General features: G+C 41.9%; 1 protein-coding gene across 1 annotated transcript; it reads right to left on the reverse strand.

The window, feature by feature from the left end:
* Positions 1 to 3,342: 3,342 nt before the first annotated feature.
* Positions 3,343 to 21,189, reverse strand: LOC146990516 (major facilitator superfamily domain-containing protein 6-like). Its single transcript, XM_085794978.1, has 8 exons — positions 20,907 to 21,189; positions 18,885 to 19,693; positions 17,090 to 17,820; positions 12,890 to 12,987; positions 11,407 to 11,568; positions 11,208 to 11,306; positions 9,923 to 10,218; positions 3,343 to 3,690 (listed from the first exon to the last, which is right to left on the reverse strand). The coding sequence occupies exons 2-8, from the start codon at positions 19,689 to 19,691 to the stop codon at positions 3,487 to 3,489; spliced, it is 2,397 nt and encodes a 798-aa protein (XP_085651104.1). The 5' UTR covers positions 19,692 to 19,693; positions 20,907 to 21,189; the 3' UTR covers positions 3,343 to 3,486.
* Positions 21,190 to 22,556: the final 1,367 nt, after the last annotated feature.

Raw genomic sequence — 22,556 nt, forward strand, 5'->3', positions numbered from 1 at the left:
GCATAACGTTCATATTTATTTATATTGATAGTAATTGGGTGCAATTAACAAAAATGGGCCGTGGAAGAGGCGGTTATTGTGTTTTGATGACGTGCTTGTGCCATTTGCGAGGCATTAACAAGAGATTTGAACGCCGTTAAGGCTCAGGTGTGTGCAGAGGTTGTGGATAAAAGCATTTTTTTTTTTTTCTTTCTGTGCATGTGTTGACTGGTTGGGTCTGGGTGGCTGAGAGGAAACAAAACCACAAGCACGTTAAGAGAGAGAGAAAAAAAACAGGATGTTAAGAAGCTGAGACGGTGGAAAATGTCCTTTAGTGTCCTTTTTTTTCTCAGGTGTGAAGGCCTTGTTTAACTGAATACAAAACTTATATTAGGAATTTGATGTATTATTGACGTTTTTGCAGCCAATCAGGTCAATAAGAGGTCGTCCAGTTGAAGAAAAGTGGTGTAAATAACAGACTAAATGTCCAACCGCCCTGCCAAAGTGCCCACAAGCAAGAAGCTGCAGTGATTAACATGTGCGACTCCTCTTTGTTGCAGTAATTGGAAAGACGTCTGCAGGTCAGCGCTGCAGTTAATTCCCTGCAATTTCCTGAGTCGTGTCAGAGAATAAAAAGCTCGTCTCGCCTCAACCCTCGGCCTCAGTCGGATTGAAACATGCAGCATTGTTGCGCCGCTCACGGTCATGACACAACTCCATTATACTCTTATTTCATTATTATCAGGGAACAACAGCAGCAGCATCCGCAGAACAGAGGCTGAGGAAATTTCTCCATGGATATCAGACAGGATGAGGGCGAGTATGCCAAGACGCCTCATTCTATTATTTATATATATATACATATATTTATTTATATGTATATATATATATAAATATAATATATACACTTTTTTTTTACAACAGCACACAGTCTACTTTTTGAGGAAGCCTATTACTGTCCTCCCACACACACCCATCAGTAGCAGGCGCACCACAACCTCAATAACCCTCCACACACACACACACACACACACACACACACACACAGAGGCCTGTTTAGTCCATTTAACACTCTCAGACCACTACTGCCATCAAGTGGCCGCCTGCTGTCGCTGCATCAACATCGAGTCAACTGCACTGAATGCTTCTAATTTATCTATTTATAATAATAATAATACCACTTTTATTCAACTGTATTTATTTAATAACTTCACCCTTCTGTTTCCTTCCTCCATCCTTCCTTCCTTTCTCCCTTCCTTCTGTCCACAATCCTTTTTCCCTTCCTTCCTTCCTTCCCTTCGTCCTTACTACTTCTTCCTTCCTCTTTTGATCAAATTGACCCAATCTGTTCCCTATACCACCATCTTTCTTTCCTTCCTTGAACAAATCTGTTCCCTCCCTCCATCTTTCTTTACTTCCTTTTTCCCTTCCTTCTTTCCACAATCCTTTTTCCCTCCCTTCCTTCCTTCTTCCTTCCTTGAACGAATCTGTTCCCTCCCTCCATATTTCTTTTCTTCCTTTTTTGCTTCCTTCTTTCCACAATCCTTTTCCCCTTCCTTCCTTCCTTCCCTTCGTCCTTCCTTCTTGACCCAATCTGTTCCCTCCCTCCCTCCTTCTATCTTTCCTTCTTTTTTCCCTTCCTTTTTTCATGCCATCCCTTTGTCCTTCCTTCCTTCCTTCTTTCCCTTCGTCCTTCCTTCCTTGACCCAGGAGGACAACAGGAGGGTTTTAAAAGTTAAGTACAAAGTAAAAAGTACAATATTTATCTCTTGCAACAGTTGTGCTGATAATTGTTTTTAACCAGTCTAATGTTAAATTGCTGCCACGACTCCGTCACAGATTTTTCCAAAGTCCTTTAATAGACACTGAACACTGGGAATTATTTGGCATGAAAATCAGAAACAGAGTCTGTACAGTATATAGAGAGATAGAGAGAGAGTGTGTGTATCTGTTATTGGCAGTTTCAATACAAAAACAGTGGGATTAACCTTAAAAAACCCATCCCCTGTGTGACAGGTGTTCCTGTGGGAGTGAGTTTGAGTAAAGGGATCCTCTCCTGACATCTTCTAATAATTAGTTTGGACGACAACGATGATTAAAGAGGCTTACAGCGGCTTTAACGGAGGCACTTCTTCTTCACTATACACAGCGATCAAACAGCAGCAGCTCATCCTCGGCTGCACAGTCTTTTGTTTTGGAGTGATGATGAAATCTGAAACTAAGAGAGAATGTGAAGTCCTTCCAGAAACGCAGCTTTTCTGAAACAGATTAACTTTCATTTAAGGCTCAAGAATTTGCTAAAACACTGCGTTAAGTTTGTATATTTGTAAAAAAAAACCCGGCACCACAGATTAACGATTAATTACAGCTGTTGAACGCAACTTAACAGGAGTTTTGCATCAGCTAAACATGATGTGTGATGGGAGACGAGGGTCCAGATCAAATTAAAATCTGATTAATTAAACTCAGCAGCAGTAGCAGAGACCGTGTGAACAGGCTGCAGTTTACACAGCAGGTGCACACAATTAAATCCTTAAAGGGATAGTTCACCCAAAATTCTAATTTCACTCATTATCTACTCACCCTCATGTGAACTAAGGACTGGGAGAAGTTTCAGAGTCCTCCGTGCCTTCTCTGAGTTACAGTGGGGCTCCGTGCAGCACTGCATGTCCATATGACGGTAGCGAACGGGGCTCAATTTTCTTCGTTGCGCGATTTGCACCGGCGTCAGTGCAAATCACGCAAGATTTGGACGGACCAGGAAGAGCAACACTGGGAGCTTCCGCTACAAACAAGCTTAAAATATAGACTTATTTAATTTTTTTCGGAACAATTTCTCATGTTGGGGCTTCAATACAAGAGGGACATTACAGACGAGCACTATGGAGGTATTTGGATGTTTTTTGGTGTGTCTTTTTGGACGAAGAAAAGTGAGCTCCGTTCGCTACCGTCATATGGACATGCAGTGCTGCACGGAGCCCCGCTGTAACTCAGAGAAGCCACGGAGGACTCTTTGAAATTTGAATTTTGGGTGAACTATCCCTTTAATTAAAAGTCATTTTTTAAATTTCTACTCTTTGCTGCTGCTGCTGCTGGTGACACACGCAGGCTTTTATTGTGAAAAACAAACAGGAAACACCCTATAAAACCTGTGGTGCAGAAACATCGGGAACCTGTGGATTAAAACAGATGAGAAATAAATAAAAACCCGATGAGTTCAGATTGTTAAAGTAAATGTAGAATCACGTTACTGCTCAGATTCTTTCATTTGTTTCTTCATGTAAACAAAGTGGGAGGCACAGTCTCTTCCTTCTCACTCCACCGGTAAAGGGCAGTTAGTTAACACAGTGCACGGAGCCGAGGGGTGCGTTGGATTTGCTCGCCTCCAACGAACACGCCTCGTTTTTTTTCATCCAAAGTCTCAGCGACGGTCTCTAAAACATTTACAAGCTCAGTAAATCTGTACAAATACAGTGTTGACGTGTTGCTGCAGCAATAACAGGAGCTTCAGTCTGTGCTTCCTGCTGTGAAGGCGGGGTTTTCTCTGGCCCCTCCCCCTCCTCCTCCTCCTCCTCCTCCTCCTCCTCCGTCTGAGGCCGGGTGCGTTTGGTCTCCGTCGGGTCGGGTGGCGTCTGGTTGTGAGGGCGGCGGTGCGTCGGTGCCGTTGTCGTCCACCGCCGCGTACTCGGTCGACGCCCGGTCGTTAGGCACCTGGCAACGGAGAGGAACAAACAGTGATGGTGTCGGAGAGGAGCTGGTTAACAGGTGCAACACACACACACACACACACACACACGCACACACACACATCTGGCACCAACATGGAGGAACATGGATGTTTTATCAACTAACTAATAAACCAACTAACTAACTAACTAAATAGATAACTAACTAACTAACTAACTAAATAGATAAATAACTAACTAACTAACTAACTAAATAGATAAATAAATAACTCACTAACTAACTAACTAACTAACTAAATAGATAACTAACTAACTAACTAACTAACTAAACAGATAAATACATAAATAATAAACTAACTAACTACCCAACAAACACTAAGGCCTTGTTGACACTGTCACTCCAAACCAGGGTTATTATAGTTCACTAAAACTAAAACTAATTGGAAAAATAATTTAGTAAACTGAAATTAAAATAAAAAAGGCACATTTCCCCAAAAAGGAGAACTCAATAAAAACTACAATGGACAATGCAAAACTAACTGAAACAACACTGAACTGCAGATAACAGATACCACAGGTAGATAAGAGTGAATGCAACCTGATGAGGACATTATGGGATGTAACTAAAAGGGGAAAATCCCACAAATGTTGAAGTTCATCTTCAGAGGCTTTCTTCTAAAACCTGAAAAACTAAAACTAAGACTAAATAAAAACTAAAACTGATTCATCACTTGTTGATAACCTTGGCTCCACAACGGATTTTTGTCATATCCATATTGTATCTAGTTTGATATTTTGACGGTCTGAACAGCCAAAGAAACCCCACAAGATCCAATTTTTCCAAAACGGATTCAAACCACATATGGAGCTGGTTTCAATGCAATTCTGATCCGATCCAATGCAAACAGTGTTGTTGCTCAAATATTAAATATTACTTAGAAGAGTCTTTTGTGTCAGAACGAGGCCTAACTCTAGAGCTGCAACAATTCATTGATTAATCGTACAATAATCGATTATTATTAATTATTAAATTAATCATCAACTAGTTATATAATCGATTTGAGTAGTTTTTAAAGAAAAAAAAAGAGTAAAAATTCTCTGTTTTCAGCTTCTTAAGTGTGAATATTTCTGGTTTCTTTGTTCCTTTATGACAATAAACTGAGTCTCTGACGTTTTTAACATTTTATTGACCAACAAAGAATGGTTAGTTGCAGCCTTAACTCACTAGTATCTTGAACCTGATGATGCTGAATCTTAAAAAACAGACGTCGTCACGTGACTTGGCTGCACTGACCTGTGTGAATCCTGTCGCTCTCTCCTCTGCTCTGATTGGCTCTCTCTCCCTCTCTCGCCACCACATCGACCGCCGCAGCTCCTCCTCGCTTCTTCAAAAACTTTTTTTTTTTAAAAATTCTCTCTCTGTCATTTTCCTGCACTCAGATCTGATAAATCTATTGATTATAATTCCTCCAATAGGTGATAGATGTCTGACTGTTCACCAGGGGGCGGAGTCAGGGTGGGAAAGGGGGCGTGGCTTAGACAGAGTGGGAGTAACCCAGTCATGCATGAACCTCACATGACGTCTGGACTCATGCGTAGGAGTTTTCACCGACACACACAGACGTATGCATGCATGTACACGCCCACATACCACACACACACACACACACACACACACACACGGTAGTTTTCCATCGACCTTTGCACACGAACCCGTCTCACCTTTCTTTCAGTGTGTGTGTGTGTGTGTGGGCAGCCGCGCAGACGATGACGATGACACACACACACAAAACATGGAAACAGTCTGTTATTATCACGTGGCACGCGTCGCCACAGCAACCAACCACATTTACCTCAAAGGAGAATCTAAACTGTCGGTTATAAAACAGGAAGACGTGAGAAACCTTTTTGGGTTTTCACTTTGATTGATCTGGAAACAACTCATCAGATGAATCAATACTGACGACGAGCTGATCGATCAGTGTAATGATTGTTAAAGGGATAGTTCAACATTTTGGCAAATTAGCCCATTGCCATAATCCCTATAGATACTTATCAGTAGGTGACGTCACGGTGCGTTCCACCTGGCCGCCGCCATGCTGGGTACCGAACACTGAGTTAACCTCTATTAAGATCAGTGCAGCCACATCCTCTCTGACCAGAAATGACTGCTGCCTGATGTAGTTTGGATATGGATATTTCTCATTTTGATGGCCTTGCCTTGAAAGCACACACCTCCAGCACCTTTCTGCTGAGACGAGCTTTGACAGCGCGGTGCGCCGCTCTCTCTCCCGTTAAAACTTAATCTAGCTCACCCAGCGGACCTCTCTCTCTCTCTCCTCGTCTCTCTCTCTCTCTCTCTCGCTCACTGTCTCTCTCCTGTTACGTATGTGTTTAATATGGAGGTTATTTTCTATCATAAATCAAGAGCATATTATGTTGATTTGAGAGCATTACTTTTTGATTTGACGTTCAGAAAACTCTGCTCTCATTTTCAAATTTACTCTGCTCGCGCTCAAACTATGTGCTCGATGTTTAAACCTGTGCTCTCGGATTCAAAGTTGCCCTGCTCGTGCTCAAACTTTGCTTTCGCATTCAAGTTTGCCCTGCTCGTGCTCAAACTGTGTGCTCGCACTTGGTCACAGCTGCCTGCGCAGAGTGTTTCCTCTTGCGCGGAGGAAAGTCCTGCTCTCGGATCTCTGCTCTGCTCACGGAGTTTCTGTCAACTGTCAACCAATAGAAGACCGGCTACTGTTGACCAATCAGATCATCCCTACTTCTATGCTTCTTTGTGGGTGCGTTCACTGTAATTCAAGGAGCATCACATACGGGCGGGCACTCTTTCTACCGGGTTTATCTATTTCCGCCCCACAGGCTGTTAAATGTGGCGGCTCCCTTTATGTTTTGACAACTTTTGGAATAAAATATCAGTTAATTAATACACGAGCGCCCGTGCTTTTCATTACAATAGATAGCTATATAAACATAAACTAGCAGTAGTAGCGGATGGGTGCCTTATGTATGTTTTTTTTTTTTATCCACGTTCATCGGTATATATGTTTTATAGTCTAAATGCCAAGAGTCACTTGTAAGTGCTGTGATGGAACAGTGGTTAAGGCTGATGACAGTAGCTCTTTTTGTTGATCATGGGACCGCTGGTTCGAATCCCGGCCCTGCCGGCACCCTCATGTTATGCTATTTGATTTTTATGATTTTTTTTTTTTCATTGAAACACTTAACAAGAGATGGTGGGTTACCATGCGTGATTAAAAACATGATGAAATGAAAATTAAAAAAAATATGCCATGATGATAATAATTTTGGTGCGTGACACCCGGGGGTCAAAGCCAGGGGGCGCACTACTTTGGATCAGTGCAACGCAAGTGTGTGTTTTGAAAGCGAGGCTGATTTATGCATGGCCACATTAGGCTTAGCATTAGCTTCCCTGACACTACAAATTGTAGCCTATATTGAAACGATATGGAAGCATAGACTGTAAAAAGATGAAAGAGGTACAATATAGTAGGTATCTGGCAACATGAAACAATAAACTTACTTGAGTACTTCGGTCGGCCATGGTGACTGTCTCCCCGCTCACTCAGTCTCTTTCTTCTTGGGAAAGCACTGATTATTACTATTATCATCATGGCATAATTGGCATACCCACCATCTCTTGTTAAGCGTTTCAATGAAAAAAAAAAATCATAAAAATCAAATAGCATAACATGAGGGTGCCGGCAGGGCCGGGATTCGAACCAGCGGTCCCATGATCAACAAAAAGAGCTACTGTCATCTGCCTTAACCACTGTTCCATCACAGCACTTACAAGTGACTCTTGGCATTTAGACTATAAAACATATATACCGATGAACGTGGATAAAAAAAAAAAACATACATAAGGCACCCATCCGCTACTACTGCTAGTTTATGTTTATATAGCTACCTATTGTAATGAAAAGCACGGGCGCTCGTGTATTAATTAACTGATATTTTATTCCAAAAGTTGTCAAAACATAAAGGGAGCCGCCACATTTAACAGCCTGTGGGGCGGAAATAGATAAACCCGGTAGAAAGAGTGCCCGCCCGTATGTGATGCTCCTTGAATTACAGTGAACGCACCCACAAAGAAGCATAGAAGTAGGGATGATCTGATTGGTCAACAGTAGCCGGTCTTCTATTGGTTGACAGTTGACAGAAACTCCGTGAGCAGAGCAGAGATCCGAGAGCAGGACTTTCCTCCGCGCAAGAGGAAACACTCTGCGCAGGCAGCTGTGACCAAGTGCGAGCACACAGTTTGAGCACGAGCAGGGCAAACTTGAATGCGAAAGCAAAGTTTGAGCACGAGCAGGGCAACTTTGAATCCGAGAGCACAGGTTTAAACATCGAGCACATAGTTTGAGCGCGAGCAGAGTAAATTTGAATATGAGAGCAGAGTTTTCTGAACGTCAAATCAAAAAGTAATGCTCTCAAATCAACATAATATGCTCTTGATTTATGATAGTAAATAACCTCCATATTTAACCAAATACACGAAAAGCCAAATCAAATCAAAAATGCGTAGCCCACTTCTTTTTTCTTTTTTAACTCACAGACATTTTCATAAAGTAATAAAATATCTGGACATTTTGCCATCGTTAACATTGAGACAAAAGGCTGCAGGAATGGAAGAAGAATTCGGCAAATCATCTTATCACGCAAAAAGGCACAACAAACAGGTTTTGCACAATGGTTTGCACAATAAGTCTTAATATGCGCAACACCTTCTCATCACAATCCACGCCATCTACACAGTTACGTTATCAGCTGTTATTAAAACCCAACTCATCAGGACGCGATGACCACCACTCACATTAAACAAACCGTTAACTATTAATCCACACTCAAACCGAGGCAGCAATAGTGTTAACTGTACTCAACAAGCTGTTATTACAAGGTTTACAACAGATATGACAGACAACCTGGGCCGTGTGTGTGTGTGTGTGTGTGTGTGTGTGTGCGCGCGCGTGCGTGTATAAGAAAGGGAGGGAGGGAGGGAGGGAGGGAGAGAGAGAAAGTAGGTAAAAGCTGCTAGCTGTTAGCTACCGTAGCTCAGGCGTCGGTCTCCCGTCAGGTAAAAGCTGCTGTTTATTCCTCAAAAGAAGCTCATGTTTAGCCTCTCCGGTACAATTATCCATCACTGCTGTTGAATTAGCCGCTAAACTGCTGGACGCTAAAACCGAGGGGGCGTCTGTGTGTTTACAATTCACGAAAGCAACGTGAACGTACGTGCTGCTCACACTCAGTAGAGTGAGGCAGCCTCCCTTGGCGTACATGTCTCCCAAGCTGTTTAATGACGGTAAAAAATGAAACAGAAAGTAAATATCCTGCATAGTTTCTCTTTTCTGTGCTGCGCTGATCAGAGCGGCGTCCCTACCTAGTGTATTTTACTTAGCAACGATCTGTTAAACAGGAATAACAGACTGTTAAATGCAAAATCAAGATGTAAATAAATATCAGAAATATCAATAAATTATCGGAATACGACATTCAATAGAGCCATGTAATAAAAAAAGGTTTATCCACTATTTTTGTGAGATTTGATGTCACAGCCCATAGACTGCCTTTGGAAGTCGGTACCCAAGATGGCGCTGTGACCGGCTGCGAACGCTGTGTGACGTCACGTGATATCTATCAATAGTCATAGCAGTAGGTTTATTACCTTTAATTGTCGGTGCAAGCTGTTTTTAGAACGGCGGAGCAGAGCCGTGAGCTGCTCAGAGCTACGCTATGGAGGCTCATGGGATTTCTTGGTTTCCCTCATCAAACTCATCAAATACACAATCCAACAACTCCACAACGCTCTGGTGGACAAGTTGTGACCTGCACATTCACCACACTATGAGATAATAACACAACGTTACCAGACAGAGTTGTTTTAGAGGGAAATTCATGCGCGTTGCGTTCAGGGACAGTTTTTCATCAAGCAGTCTCTGTATTTCCCTCTAAAACAACTCTGTCTGGTAACATTGTGTTATTATCTCATAGCGTGGTGAATGTGCAGCTCACAACTTGTCCACCAGAGCGTTTTGTTTGGAGTTGTTGGATTGTGTATTTGATGAGTTTGATGAGGGAAACCAAGAAATCCCATGAGCCATGAGGTAACGAACCTACTGCTATGACTATAGGGATTATGGCAATGGGCTAATTTGCCAAAATGTTGAACTATCCCTTTAACTTTGTGTATTGATCCATAAATCCACTGTGTGTTGTGTGTGTACCTGCAGCGGCTGGTTCTCCGGTGGCGGGCCGCCGCTCTTGGCCAGGTTCATCATCTCTTTGATCTGGACGATGGCGAAGGCGATGGTAACCCACGGCGCCCCAGACAGGACCCACGCCGGCCGCGTCACGTCCTCCTGCTCCTCCTGGTGCTTGGTCTTCCTCATGGGCAGCGCGGCCGGCGCGTGGCGGAGCGGCGACGGGCTGCCGGCGGCGTGCTGGCTCTGCACCAGGTCGATGGTGGCGATGGGCACCGGGCTGGACGGGACCGGGATGTTCTCCGCTAAGATCTTGTCCTCTGAGAAGGGAATAAAAAAGATGTTTGGTTTTATTTTGTTGTTATCTTTGTCTTTTGTCTGTTTTCCGTTTGTTTTGCTGTTGTGTTTTTGTTTTTTGTCTTTTTTCCGTCCGAGCAACGTAATCAAAAGTTGTTCCAATGACCACTAGGAGTTCTGTGTATAAGAATATATATCTATAACTGTGATTACAGAGCTGCATTACATCAGAATGTATGTGTATGTAGTATGTGCATATATATACTGTATATATATATATAAAGCTCTAGAAAAAATTAAGAGACCACTCCAAAATGTTCTTAATAAATCAGCTTCTCTACATGAATGGCAGCCATCGATTCCAGTGTCTATTGAACCTGAACCTGAACCAAATCATATTTAATGAGGAAGAAAGATTAGAAATGAATAAAAAAAAACACTGCTGCGATTAAAAATTGGGATTATTCCAACAATTCTCTTATTCTAAACTCTTCCTAAGTTTAAAACATAGTGTTGTGTTGTTTTAAAATGAATATGAGCTTGTTTTCTTTGCATTATACAAGGTCTGAAAACACCAGAATTTTTTTGTTATTTTGACCTGTTGCCATTTTCTGCAAATAAATGCTCTAAATGACAATATTTTTATTTCCCATTTGGGAGAAATGTTGTCAGTAGGTTATAGAATGAAACAAAAATGTTCATTTTACTCAAACACATAGCCATGAATAGTAAAACCAGAGGAACTGATCATTTTGAAGTGGTCTCTTAATTTTTTTTCCAGAGCTGTATATTCTTTAACCATTTTTTAACTTACTTTAAAGTTGCTTTCTGTGTGCGTCTTGTCAGTGTCTTTTTGAGTAATGTGTATTGTCTATATGTACACCCCTCCCGTGCCTTTCTATTATTCACCCATGTTCTTTTCTTCTAAATTGAAAATTGAAATAAAATGTTGATCAAAAAAAAAGAAAAGATAAAAGATAAAAGTTGAATATTTGTTGCGTGTCGTCGTCACCTTTGTCCTCAGACTCTCCAGACAAACACTGGATGAGGGCGAAGATGAGCAGGATGACGAGGGACGCCATGCCGATCCCTCTGAAGGTGGCGGCGGCGCCTGTGGAGGGAACAGACGGAAACTCAGAAACACTCAAACACTCAAAACATTTCCTCTCTTTTTTTTTTTTTTTAAATTAAAAAAAAAGATGATTTGGTACCGAAGTAGCTGACGAAGACGCCGCCCACCATGGCGCCACAGCCGCGGCCCAGCCCCAGGTGCAGGCCCTGCAGGATGCCCTGCGCCGACGTCCGCAGGGCGGGGGGCACGGCCGCGCTCAGGAAGGAGATGCAGGCCGCCCACACCGAGGCGTGGGTCACACCTGGGGGAGGAAAAATATTTATCTTTATTTTTATTTCACTCTATATTGTTCATTTCCAGTGACAAATATAACTCATGTCATTAGGGATGTCACGATTGTAGATTTTCTTGCTACGATTATTGTCAGAGAAATAATCACGGTATTACGATTATCACGATTATTACGCATTAATTAACTTCCAAAAATCAAATATAGTCAAAATATAATTACATTACTAAATATTTACATAAAATATTTTAAGTTTCTATTAAATTATGACCATATATATATATATATATATATATTAATTCAGTCATTAACTGTCATAGATACCAAATGTTTACGTTAATTTTAATCTTTTTTTTTTTTTTTATACAAATGACACTCTAGCATTTAAATTCCTACCAATTCAATGTTATGTACATGGACCAGTATCTGTGCATTTACCTTTACTTTGGCGCCACACCTGCTGATATCGTTCTAACATAATCTTTTTTGGAAAGTGACGGTATTTAGGAATCTTTACGATTAATTAATTGTGGCGTTTAATACCGTGAAAACAAGTAATTATGACATCCCGTTTAATCAGAGCTCAGATGGAAGGCTTTTATTTTTAAAGGCTTCTTGACTTCCTGTCTCCTCCAGTCACACTGAGATCTACCGGTTTCAGCTTCACGGTGGAAACAGACGCTGAACTTGAGGCTGACGAGTTTTCACTTGTTTATTCTGGGAGGTGACGTGTTTTCTCAGGGCGGACACACACACACACAGGAGCCGTGATGTGTTGACTGAACATCGGCGCTCTTTTGTTTTCCACCTGCTTCACATTTGTCATCCACTTCAGTTTGAACAAAGGCAACAAACATTTTCTGGTTGCAGCTTCTCTTCTTTTGATGAAAGATAAACTGAAAGAATGACTGAATGTCGTGGGGGGACTACAGCTCCCATAATGCTTTGGGGGATGTAAATAGAAAAAGTCAAATGTGGCTTGTTTTACTGTGATGACTCTGCAGGTTATTATTGATCTTTATTCAGAGGTTATTGATAAGCTGCATCCTGCTCCAGCACTAAATCCATTCAGCTTCCTGTTTGTGTTTGAACTTGTTAAATAAAAGTTGACAGACAATATCAATAAGTATTTTAAATATTCATTTTCCCCTCTAAAGTACAGTCTGCTGCTGCTGTTTGTGTGTAAACTGGTGCAGGTCCTGCTGATCCGGGCTGCAGGAGGAAGCAGACCGGCAGCTGATGATGATAAGCCTCCTGTTAGTTAGACAAACACAGCTGGATCCCGCCGGCTCCCCTGGGTCCTAGCTCCCCCCCTCCCTCCTCTGACTGTTACCTTGCAGGACCTCCATGGGCAGGACGGTCCAGGCGTTCTGCAGGTAGGAGATGTACAGGTAGCGAGCCGTGTTGCAGGCCAGGCCGATGTACAGCACCCTGACGAGGAGACGGGAGGATACAAATACAAGTATCATCAAAGAGTAGCAGAGATGGACAGAGTACTCCACCCCAGTACAAAATTTACATTTACATTTTACAAGTAAAAGTAGCTCAGTCGACATGTTACTCCAGTAAGAGTAAAAAAGTACTTGCTTTTAAAGGTACTTAAATATCCAAAAGTACATGCTTTTAAATTTACTTTAAGTAAAAGTAATAGTAAGAGTAAATTTCTCATTCTTCACATCAATGAATGACTATAATTGTTTCTAAATGAATGTAAGGAGCTTTTAACTCTTGTTAGTGAGAATGAACTCTTTGAAAGCAGCTGCACTGATGTGCTGCTTTTAGGGGTTAGGGTTTCCTTCACAGACAAACACAGCTTGTGTCCAATAGGATTTTAGAAAAAGACCTGAAAGTAACCAGTACTTTTCAGCCTTCCTACAAATTAACTCGAGTAAAAGTAAAAATATTTGTCTTGTAAATGTATTCAAGTAAGAGTAAGAAGTACCAAAGAAATCTAATACTCAAGTAAAGTACAAATCCTCTGGATATGTACTTAAGTACAGTACTCAAGTAAATTTACTGTTACTGTCCACCACTGAAGAGTAGGAAGCAGTATACTCTTGTAACTCATCATGGTATATATGTTTCTGTACTATTGCCAATAATATGTATGCACAAATACTCATGTAATTATAAAACATAGAGTATATATATACACACACTACATAAATATCCATATAAATATCTAACATACGTTAAGAAATGTATTTCTATCCCTCACCACACTCCCTCCTCTTCTATATACCATCATTTCTTATACCTCTTTTTAAATATATTTATTTTTGTGCTTTGTTTTATCGCTTGATATGCACACATGCTTTTCTATTGTTGTTCTTACTTTATGTTTGTTAACATTTAGATCTCCTCCTTCTCTTTCTGTGATGTTAATGTAAAGACACAGACCAACAAACAAACTCACATGACGACTGAAACGACTCGTGCAGAAAAAACAGCTTCTTAGCATTGTTTTCTAACTGATATCTTCAAATATTCTGCATTATGAAAAGTTAAAGAAAGTTGATTATTCATGACAAAAAATTTAACTGCATTGACTCACTGTCTATCAACCGTGTAATTATTAATAATATGAGTTCAATGAATGAGTTTAGAACAAGTTTTCATCCAAATTTAGACAACATTATTAACAAAACACGACATTTTTTCATGTACTGGTGTTGGTTTCGGTGAAATGCTTCAACATTTTGGTTTAAACGACTCTAAAAAATCATTTTGCACAAATCAGCTTAAATATAAATTGTGCATAGAAACAGGTGGTTGGAAACGAGGCGACACAGTGAGGTTTCACTTTCAGACTGTTTCCAGTGCTAACAGGTCATTTAACACACACACACACACGCACGCACGCACGCACGCACGCACGCACGCACGCACGCACGCACCGTCGTCCCGTTTCTAAACAGGTGACAGTGAGCGAAAGTGTGTGTGTTGTGCGTTCGCAGCACAAAGTGTCACATCCTCACACACAGGAAGACACAACACAACGTGAGATCAACCTGCTGTGAAGTTTTCATTTCACTTCTCTGCTGGCCGTTGATCTGAATCTTCCCTTCGTTGCAACGTTGGCCTTTAAGAGGCTCCTTAACGTTTTGTGTATGTTCTGTGTGTGTTGTGTGTGTGTTGTGTGTGTTTTGTGTGTGGAGCTGCAGCCTGACATCTAACACCGGCCTCTCAAATGTCCCCGCTGCCTGTGAGCTGCAGAGCCGGACTCGCTCCGGCAGAAAAACCCACCGAGCATCAATGACGCCATTGTTTCCCACCAGAGGCAGATTCACTCTGCGCTGCTCGGACGCTTTCACACAACAATGACAACAACGACAATGACAACACCAGCAGCAGCAGCAGCAGCAGGACTGAAGCTGTGATGACACGATGCTGAGAGTTCTATAATCAAATAAATCCACAACGATTCTTTAGACAGAGTTTGATTTGAGCTGAAATAAAGCATCAATCCATCGATCAGTGATGTTTCAGTCAGTTTTCAAGCTAAATCTGCAAGAAAACAGACAAATATTCTCTAATTTCATGTTCTCCTTTTCAATATCAACGACAGATTTTTACCTTTCTTTCTTTCTCTCTCTAAACATACCAAAACACAACACTTTCGAATAGGAGAAGGGTCAAGATTCATCTTATATTGCCTGCCCCTCACTCACTGAACAAGACACATTCAGCTTGGAATAAAAATTATAATAATAAAAATACTTTTTTTTTCTTCCTTTTTTAACCTTTTGCAGAATTTACAATGAATACAAACCATTGTGGTTTCTGTTCAACAGAGATACATGTCAATAACTGATCATTTTATCATTATTTATTTAGATTATGGAGTAAAAAATGTGTCTAGAGTAGGTTTATGTGTAAGTTAACGCAAAGCTTTTAAATGATGATACCAGAGGTTGCGCTAGACTTTTTCGTCGCCGGTCATTTTGACTGACGGGGTCATAAAAATTCCGTCATAATCTATTTTTACCGGTCACTTTATTTATTTTTTAAAATGATAATAATGCCATATTCAATAGCATTCAATTTTAATTCATGTTTAATTCATATCAAGTCCAAACAAATTGAACAGAGAGAATGCTCCGGAGCAGAGTCTGCGTCAGAGCACATCTGGGGTCAGTCAGTGAATGCGGGGGTCACTTTCTGCCACCCAACATCTAAATACAACGTAAATACCTGATGATGACATCAGTTTTCTGTCAACAATCAACATGCTAACCCATGTGTTAGGCTATACCAAAACATCCAAAGGAGCACGTTTTCACATAGGCACCGCATAGTGCACCGGCGTTAGCTCTCTCTCTCTCTCTCTCTCTCTCTCTCTCTCTCTGTGCCTCTCATCTCTCTTTTACGCACACACGCACGCAGCCATTGCGCATCACTGAAACAACTGAAGTTATAGACCACACAGCCAGATGCAGCACAAATTCAGACAAGACAAAACCCACTCAGCTTTACGTGTTATAAACAATGCCACGGCGGGCAGAATGCATTAAAATAAGGCTTAACGTTACCTTTAGAAGAGTTGTGCGCGGCGAGTGTGTGAAACGGTGATGTCCTACTACCCCCACTGCTCTACCTGTACCGAGACACACCGCTGTGTAGCTACAGCTACGTAACTTAACAGCTGACTACTGTCGGTCCCTCGGACACTGCAGCTGAATCTCGCCCGTTAAATCATTATCGACCGTCATATTTGCACTGACACGACTCCCATCAACATTTAATCCACTTGTAATGTTTGGAGTTTGAATACTGCGGGAAGCTTTCTGTCTTCTTCTCTGTTGTTGGTGTTTATGTGTGGCAGCGCTACAGCGCCACACACGCTCCACACAGGGCTGGGGTATGTAATGTACTACAGCGTTTTCTACTGAGCGCACCAGCCAGCTGTGAGTTTGGTTTTTTTTAAAATCTAATTCTCACCATAGTGACTTTGAGACATTGTATATGTTTTATATCATTATCCACCGCTCCATTTATTGATTATCCGCCGGCTTCATTGTAAACAAATGCACATGGCCAGACGGCCATGGCTGTGAATTGCAATCTGTCAAAATGACGGATGGCCTCAAAATTTTTCCGTCACCGTTTTAAAAAAACGGTCAATGACGGAAAATATCCGGTTAACGCGACCCCTGGATGATACATAAATACAGTATACTGAAAAAGAGGTATAAATAATTATTTCTAAATAGTTATATGGAAGATGAGGGATAAAAACAAACTGCTAAGTACATGGGATATTATACGTTAATATGGATATTTATGTAGTATATATATATGGATCTATATATACAGTATGTTTATTAATATGGATATTTATTTGGCTAGTATATAAACCATGGTGAGTAGAAAGGGGTGCGTACTTCTTCCTACTCCTTTTTTAAACTTGTGCATATTATAATTTGATGATACTTATATACATATTTTTTCATTTTAGACTCGTTCATCTGAAATAAATTCATTCATTCATTGACAGGGTTGTTAAATATTCTCAGTGTCTGGTTGGTCTCACCTGACGTGTCCCACCAGCTCGATGAACTTGTGGCTGGTGAAGTAGGCGGCGAGCTCGGAGACGTGGCTGAGGACGGAGCAGACTCCGAACAGCGTGGTGGTCCCCTTCAGGTCCTCCAGGTGCCAGTAGAGGAAGCTGAAGACGAAGCCGTAGCCGAAGCCCATGAACCAGGCCACGAACAGCACCGAGCTGTAGCGCACGGTGAACAGCAGCTTCAGCAGGTCGCTGTAGTGGAACTCCGGAGCGCCGACGGGAGTCTGGTCCGAGGAGGAGGAGGAGGCGGAGGACGCGGCGTCCGTTACGGAGCGGGGGCCGTCGGCGTGCTCCACCACGCCCTCCGGAGGCTCCAGCCGGTAGTCGTCGGCCGATTCGAAGTAGAACTGTGTGGCCACGATGAAGGCCACGCCCATCAGCACGCCGAACACGATGAAGGCGATCCGGTAGTTGTGGAGGCGGAAGTCTGGCGGGACGCAGCCGAGGCCGTCGATCACCGCCTGGACGTGCGTGTGGTCGATCCAGATGCCCACCAGCAGCATGGCCAGCCCCCAGCCCAGAGAGCCCCACATGCGCTGCAGGCCGTAGCGGTCGCGCGCCTTCCCCAGGTACTGCAGCGTCACCGTGTCAACGATGGTGACGGCCGGCGCGCTGAAGAACTCGCCCACGATGATGACCAGCAGGATGAGCAGGAAGATGGTCTCCACCTGGTCCTGGTTGAAGACGATCTGGTACTCCTTGGAGTAGGGGTGGGAGAAAAAATCCATTCACATAAGTATCGCAATATTTTTTTGACAATTTCTTTTTTGAATTTTTGGTAACACTTTAGATTAGAGAACACATATTCACCATTAACTAGGTGCTTAATTATTAATATGGATATAAGTAGCTTACTAGCTCCTTATTAGTAATTATTAAGCACGTATTAACACCTTATTCTACCTCTATTACACCATGAATAAAGATTTTTCCTCATATTAACTTCTAATTATCACTTATTCATTGTAAATTAATGCATTGTTGTTTCTGAATAATGATGTGAAGAAGGGCAGTAGCACAAGAACAGTAATTCTTCCTTTATCACTCTGAATTAGTATAGCATTAATGCATTCATTTACAATGAATAAGCAGAATTAATATCAGGAAAAATCTTAATTCATGGTGTAATAGAGGTAGAATAAGGTGTTAATACGTGCTTAATAATTACTAATAAGGAGCTAGTAAGCTACTTATATGCATATTAATAAGAACCTACTGTAGTTAATGGTGAATATGTAAATATAATCTAAAGTGTTACCAACATATTTTTTTTTAGAATTTTTTTTTTTATATTGTGCAATGTGCATTTGTTCTTCTTTTTTACATCCAGAGAGTCCAGGTTTTGAAAAGGGTTTAAGTTGACTTTATAATGGAGTATGTTCATTTCTAGGCTCCTACAGTATTTGTGTGCAGATAAATGTTAAAATGTAGCAGTTTACCTCAGTCTATATCTCATTTTGTCAGAAGCCTGTTTTTTCTATCTATCTTTTATTTTTGCCTCTTTTATGCAGTCCAGGCTTTTGAAAAGAGACTAAACATATATATTGCTGCTGAATAAATCTGAAAAACTGACTTACATGTGATGTGTATTTTTTGGGGAAATATGGTTCCTGGAATAGTCTGTAGACAATCATTATCATTCAACTGTTTCACTGGTGTTCAAAATACGGCAATATCGTAGAATCGCAATTTAAATCGTATCGGCATCCAGAAAATCGTAGAAGAATCAAATCAGGAGGAAAGCGTATCGTCCCAGCCCTACCTTGGCCTTGGTTGGAGCCGGCGAGGTGGTGGTGGTGGTGGTGGTGGTGCCGTTGGGCGTGAGCGTGGTGGCGTTGGGGCGCGGTGTCGTGGTGGTGTTGTCGTCAGCGCTCCGTACGTGTCTGTGCAGCAGCTGCTGGAGCTCAGGGAGGTCGAGGAGGTCGAGGACGCTGCGCCGACTCCTGGTGAGGTTGCTGCTGCTGCTGCTGCTGCTGCTGCTGCTCAGACTCGTGCCGTTTGTCGTCATCGCGGGCTCCACCGTCGTCACGGGAACGCCGGTGTCCTTCTCCACACATCTCATCTCGGCCGGTTTGACGAAGCCGATGCCGCTGTTGAAGACCAGCCAGCAGAAGACGGAGAACAGCAGCACGGCCTTGCCCTTCTTGAAGCGGTCGGCCACCACGCCCCAGAACGGAGCGCTGCAGAACTCGATGAAGTAGCGGATGCCGACCAGCAGGCCGCTGCGGCTGGCCGACATGCCCAGCTGCTTGTAGTAGACGGCCAGCAGCGGGTGCAGCGAGCCGTAGGCCGCGTAGAAAAAGAAGTAGAAGATCTTGGAGACCAGCAGGTGGCTGTTGACGCGGAGACACAACCGCTGGCAGCAGCCCATGGCGTCGGGCTGCGAGGACGAGGACGCCGCCGGTTGTTCCTGCTGCTCCGGCGGCGGCGGCGGCGCGTCTCCGGTCGCCGCGGAGACGCCGGCCTTCCGCTGCAGCGACAGAGTGTTGAACGGCTCGGCCAGGACATACTTCCTCTTCTGCTCCTCCTCGTCGTCGGTCAGGATGGCCACCTTGTCGTCAGCTGCCATATCTGCAACCAGATAAGGAAAACCAGCGGCGGTCGTTAAACAAATGATGCTGAGCTCATCATCCACCACCTCGTCTGCTCCGCTCCGCTCAGCTCAGCACAGTCGGAGGTTTGGCCGGAAGTCAAACCAGGATTTCACGGCGTTCCGATGGAGAGACGACGCTGCTCCTCTGCAGCAGCTGTGAGGAGGAGAAACGTCCTCCGGTGATGAACCAGCCGATTCTTTCTCTCACTATAAAAAGGTTCATTACTCTGGAGACGCTCCAGCTTCAGTTCCTCCCAGTCTGGCGTTAATCAAACAGCTCTGGTATAAATAGATCTGTCTTTGGAGGAACATTTAGGAAGCTTTAAACACACACTCATTCTGTTGTTGTGGTTTTTTTTAGGTGTGACTAAGTTACACATGAACAGCCTAATCAGGGGTTGTTTTTTTTAAATGCATGAATTATCGTCAATAGAAGGTTTTAACGTCCTGAGATTTCTGTTATCTCCTCTTCCTCGCTGTGAAAACAGAAGAATCAGGAGTTATTTTTTACCCCGTGAAACACACAGACACAACGTCACACAGCGCCGCAGCCTGTGGTGTGATGAGCCTTTGTTCTGCTGCCAATAATAGATTTATTTTTAATCTTTTGGCACAGTTCAGTCTGTAACTGTGGGGAAACTTTTCCTACACATAAAGACTAAATATACACACAATAACAACAAGGAAGTGGTGAGGATGATGAAATGTAAATATAACAATTAAATAAACAAAGAAGCACAGATTTGATAACTACTAAACTATAAGACGGCATCATTCAGAAACCCAGGATTACTACACTGTAAACGTGGACCATGAACGCACCAGGACCGGCCCAGGTGAGCCCGCAGGGACCGCTGGGGGTCCGCAGACCCACGTTTGGAAACCGTCTCCCCGTCACTGACGGTCCTATGCGGAAGTGTGTGAGACATCTGCATGAAAACTACAGTTAAAAAGGGGGAATTAAATAAACAAAAATATAAAAACGAACCGAGTTCATTTAAAGGAGAATTTACGGAAACAGACGAAGTGAAGTCGACGTGTCCAGTCGATGAACCGGTTGAACGGGCAGGAAATGACACAGACAGAGTCTCCTGAAATGAAAACCTCCATTCAACTATTTAAACACTGAAAAATAAAAAACAAACACCCAGTGTCAAATAAAAAGAAAATACATTCATTTAATTAACTCACCTGCTCAGGTCACCGCTCCCATTAAACTATGACTGCGCAGTTCCTGGTGGATTTCTTTCTTTCTCCTCGCCGAGCATTTCTCACATTAAACCGAGCATAATTGTATTAATTGTTACTTTTATCACGAGATAAATGGTTTTAAAAAATTTAGGGGAAATAAAAGAGCTCGCGTTTTTCTCTTGATGTGAATTCAGTGTTTCCCCGGCTCAGCTCTCTTTGTATTGAGAACAACAGCGGCTCGTTAAACCGGAGCTTCCACCTGTCCTGAAAGTGACACCGACCGACTGGGCCACTTCCGGTTACCACCCTCAAAATAAAAGCCTTTGTTATTGTATTGTTTGTATATTATATTATATTATATTATTTCATTGAAAAACAATTCATTAAATGTAGTTAATTTCATTTATATACATCTTAATTGCAGCTTTATTTATAATAATGCACTTAAAAACCATCTGCATGTTGTAAATCGTCATTTTCTGGATACATGTAAAGCTGAAACTTGATGTAGAGAAAATCGACCAGCAGCAAAACAAGTCAGTAAAATTAAACAATAAATGGGAATTAAAAATTAAAAAAAATATATAAATGTAACATGTAACGCCACTGGATATATTTATACAAGCTTAACAAGGTCTCTGAAAAATTATCATAAGCACTTTTATGATCTATGAACTGCTTCAATAATGTCTATAACTAATTATGCAGGACACAGGAATTCAAAACTGACCAAACAATTGTAATATTGCATGCCCATCTCTCAACAAATGTAAATGTATACACTTGTATATAACGGCTGAATAATATAAAATGAAATAAAATAAAAACATTCAATAATTAGGCTACTCCATCTCATTTACCTGTGTTCTCTTTGTCTGGGCGTGTGCTGTGCTTTTATTTTGTCTACATCCGGAAGTCCTCGGGGGTCAATCCGGGCTCTTTGACTCATCAGAGCGACTCCGCCTGAACGTCTCCAGTGTGTCAATTAAAGGGGAAACTTCTATTAATGACAGTGAAAACATCCATAAACATAAACATCCATGTTCCCTATGGCGATAACATATTAATAACATGATCATAAATGATTATAGATGCGTTAAAATGCATTACTATGTATTAATAACACAGATAAATCAAACATAACGTTATTGTGGTGGTTGTTGCTCTGTATAATAAAATGAAAAATAAACATTATTCTGCATTACTAATGTGTACTTACCTTTATTTATTTGAATCATCTATAGGAAATTAAAGCTTTGAGTTAAAAGTCTTTAAAATCCTGCAGATATTTTCTATTTTAATACAGTTGTGTCTTTTTTTTGTTGCTTGCTGATTAGTTAAATTAAAGTGACAAAGAGGAGAGGAAACTAATTTAAAAAATAATCATTAATGACAGTTCCTGGAGTGAGTCATAACATACAACATTTTTTTTCTAACCAGGAAACAAACCCCACCCATGGGGCGCTACAGGAAAATGAAATCAACTGTCGTTTGATGTTTTTCCATGCAATACCTCTCCTAACCTGCAGATGTCGCTGTAGACTGCAGCGTCCAGCAGCTGCAGCTGATGTGAACTGATGTGAACTGACCTGAGAAGTGTTTGTGTTGTGTTGTTTTCTGCTGTAAAAGTGTAGAAATGTTTGTGTTTAA

This window comes from Trachurus japonicus, chromosome 2 (genome assembly GCF_045865225.1).
Source record: "Trachurus japonicus isolate A0001 chromosome 2, Traja_1.0".
Taxonomy (NCBI): Eukaryota; Metazoa; Chordata; class Actinopteri; order Carangiformes; family Carangidae; genus Trachurus; species Trachurus japonicus.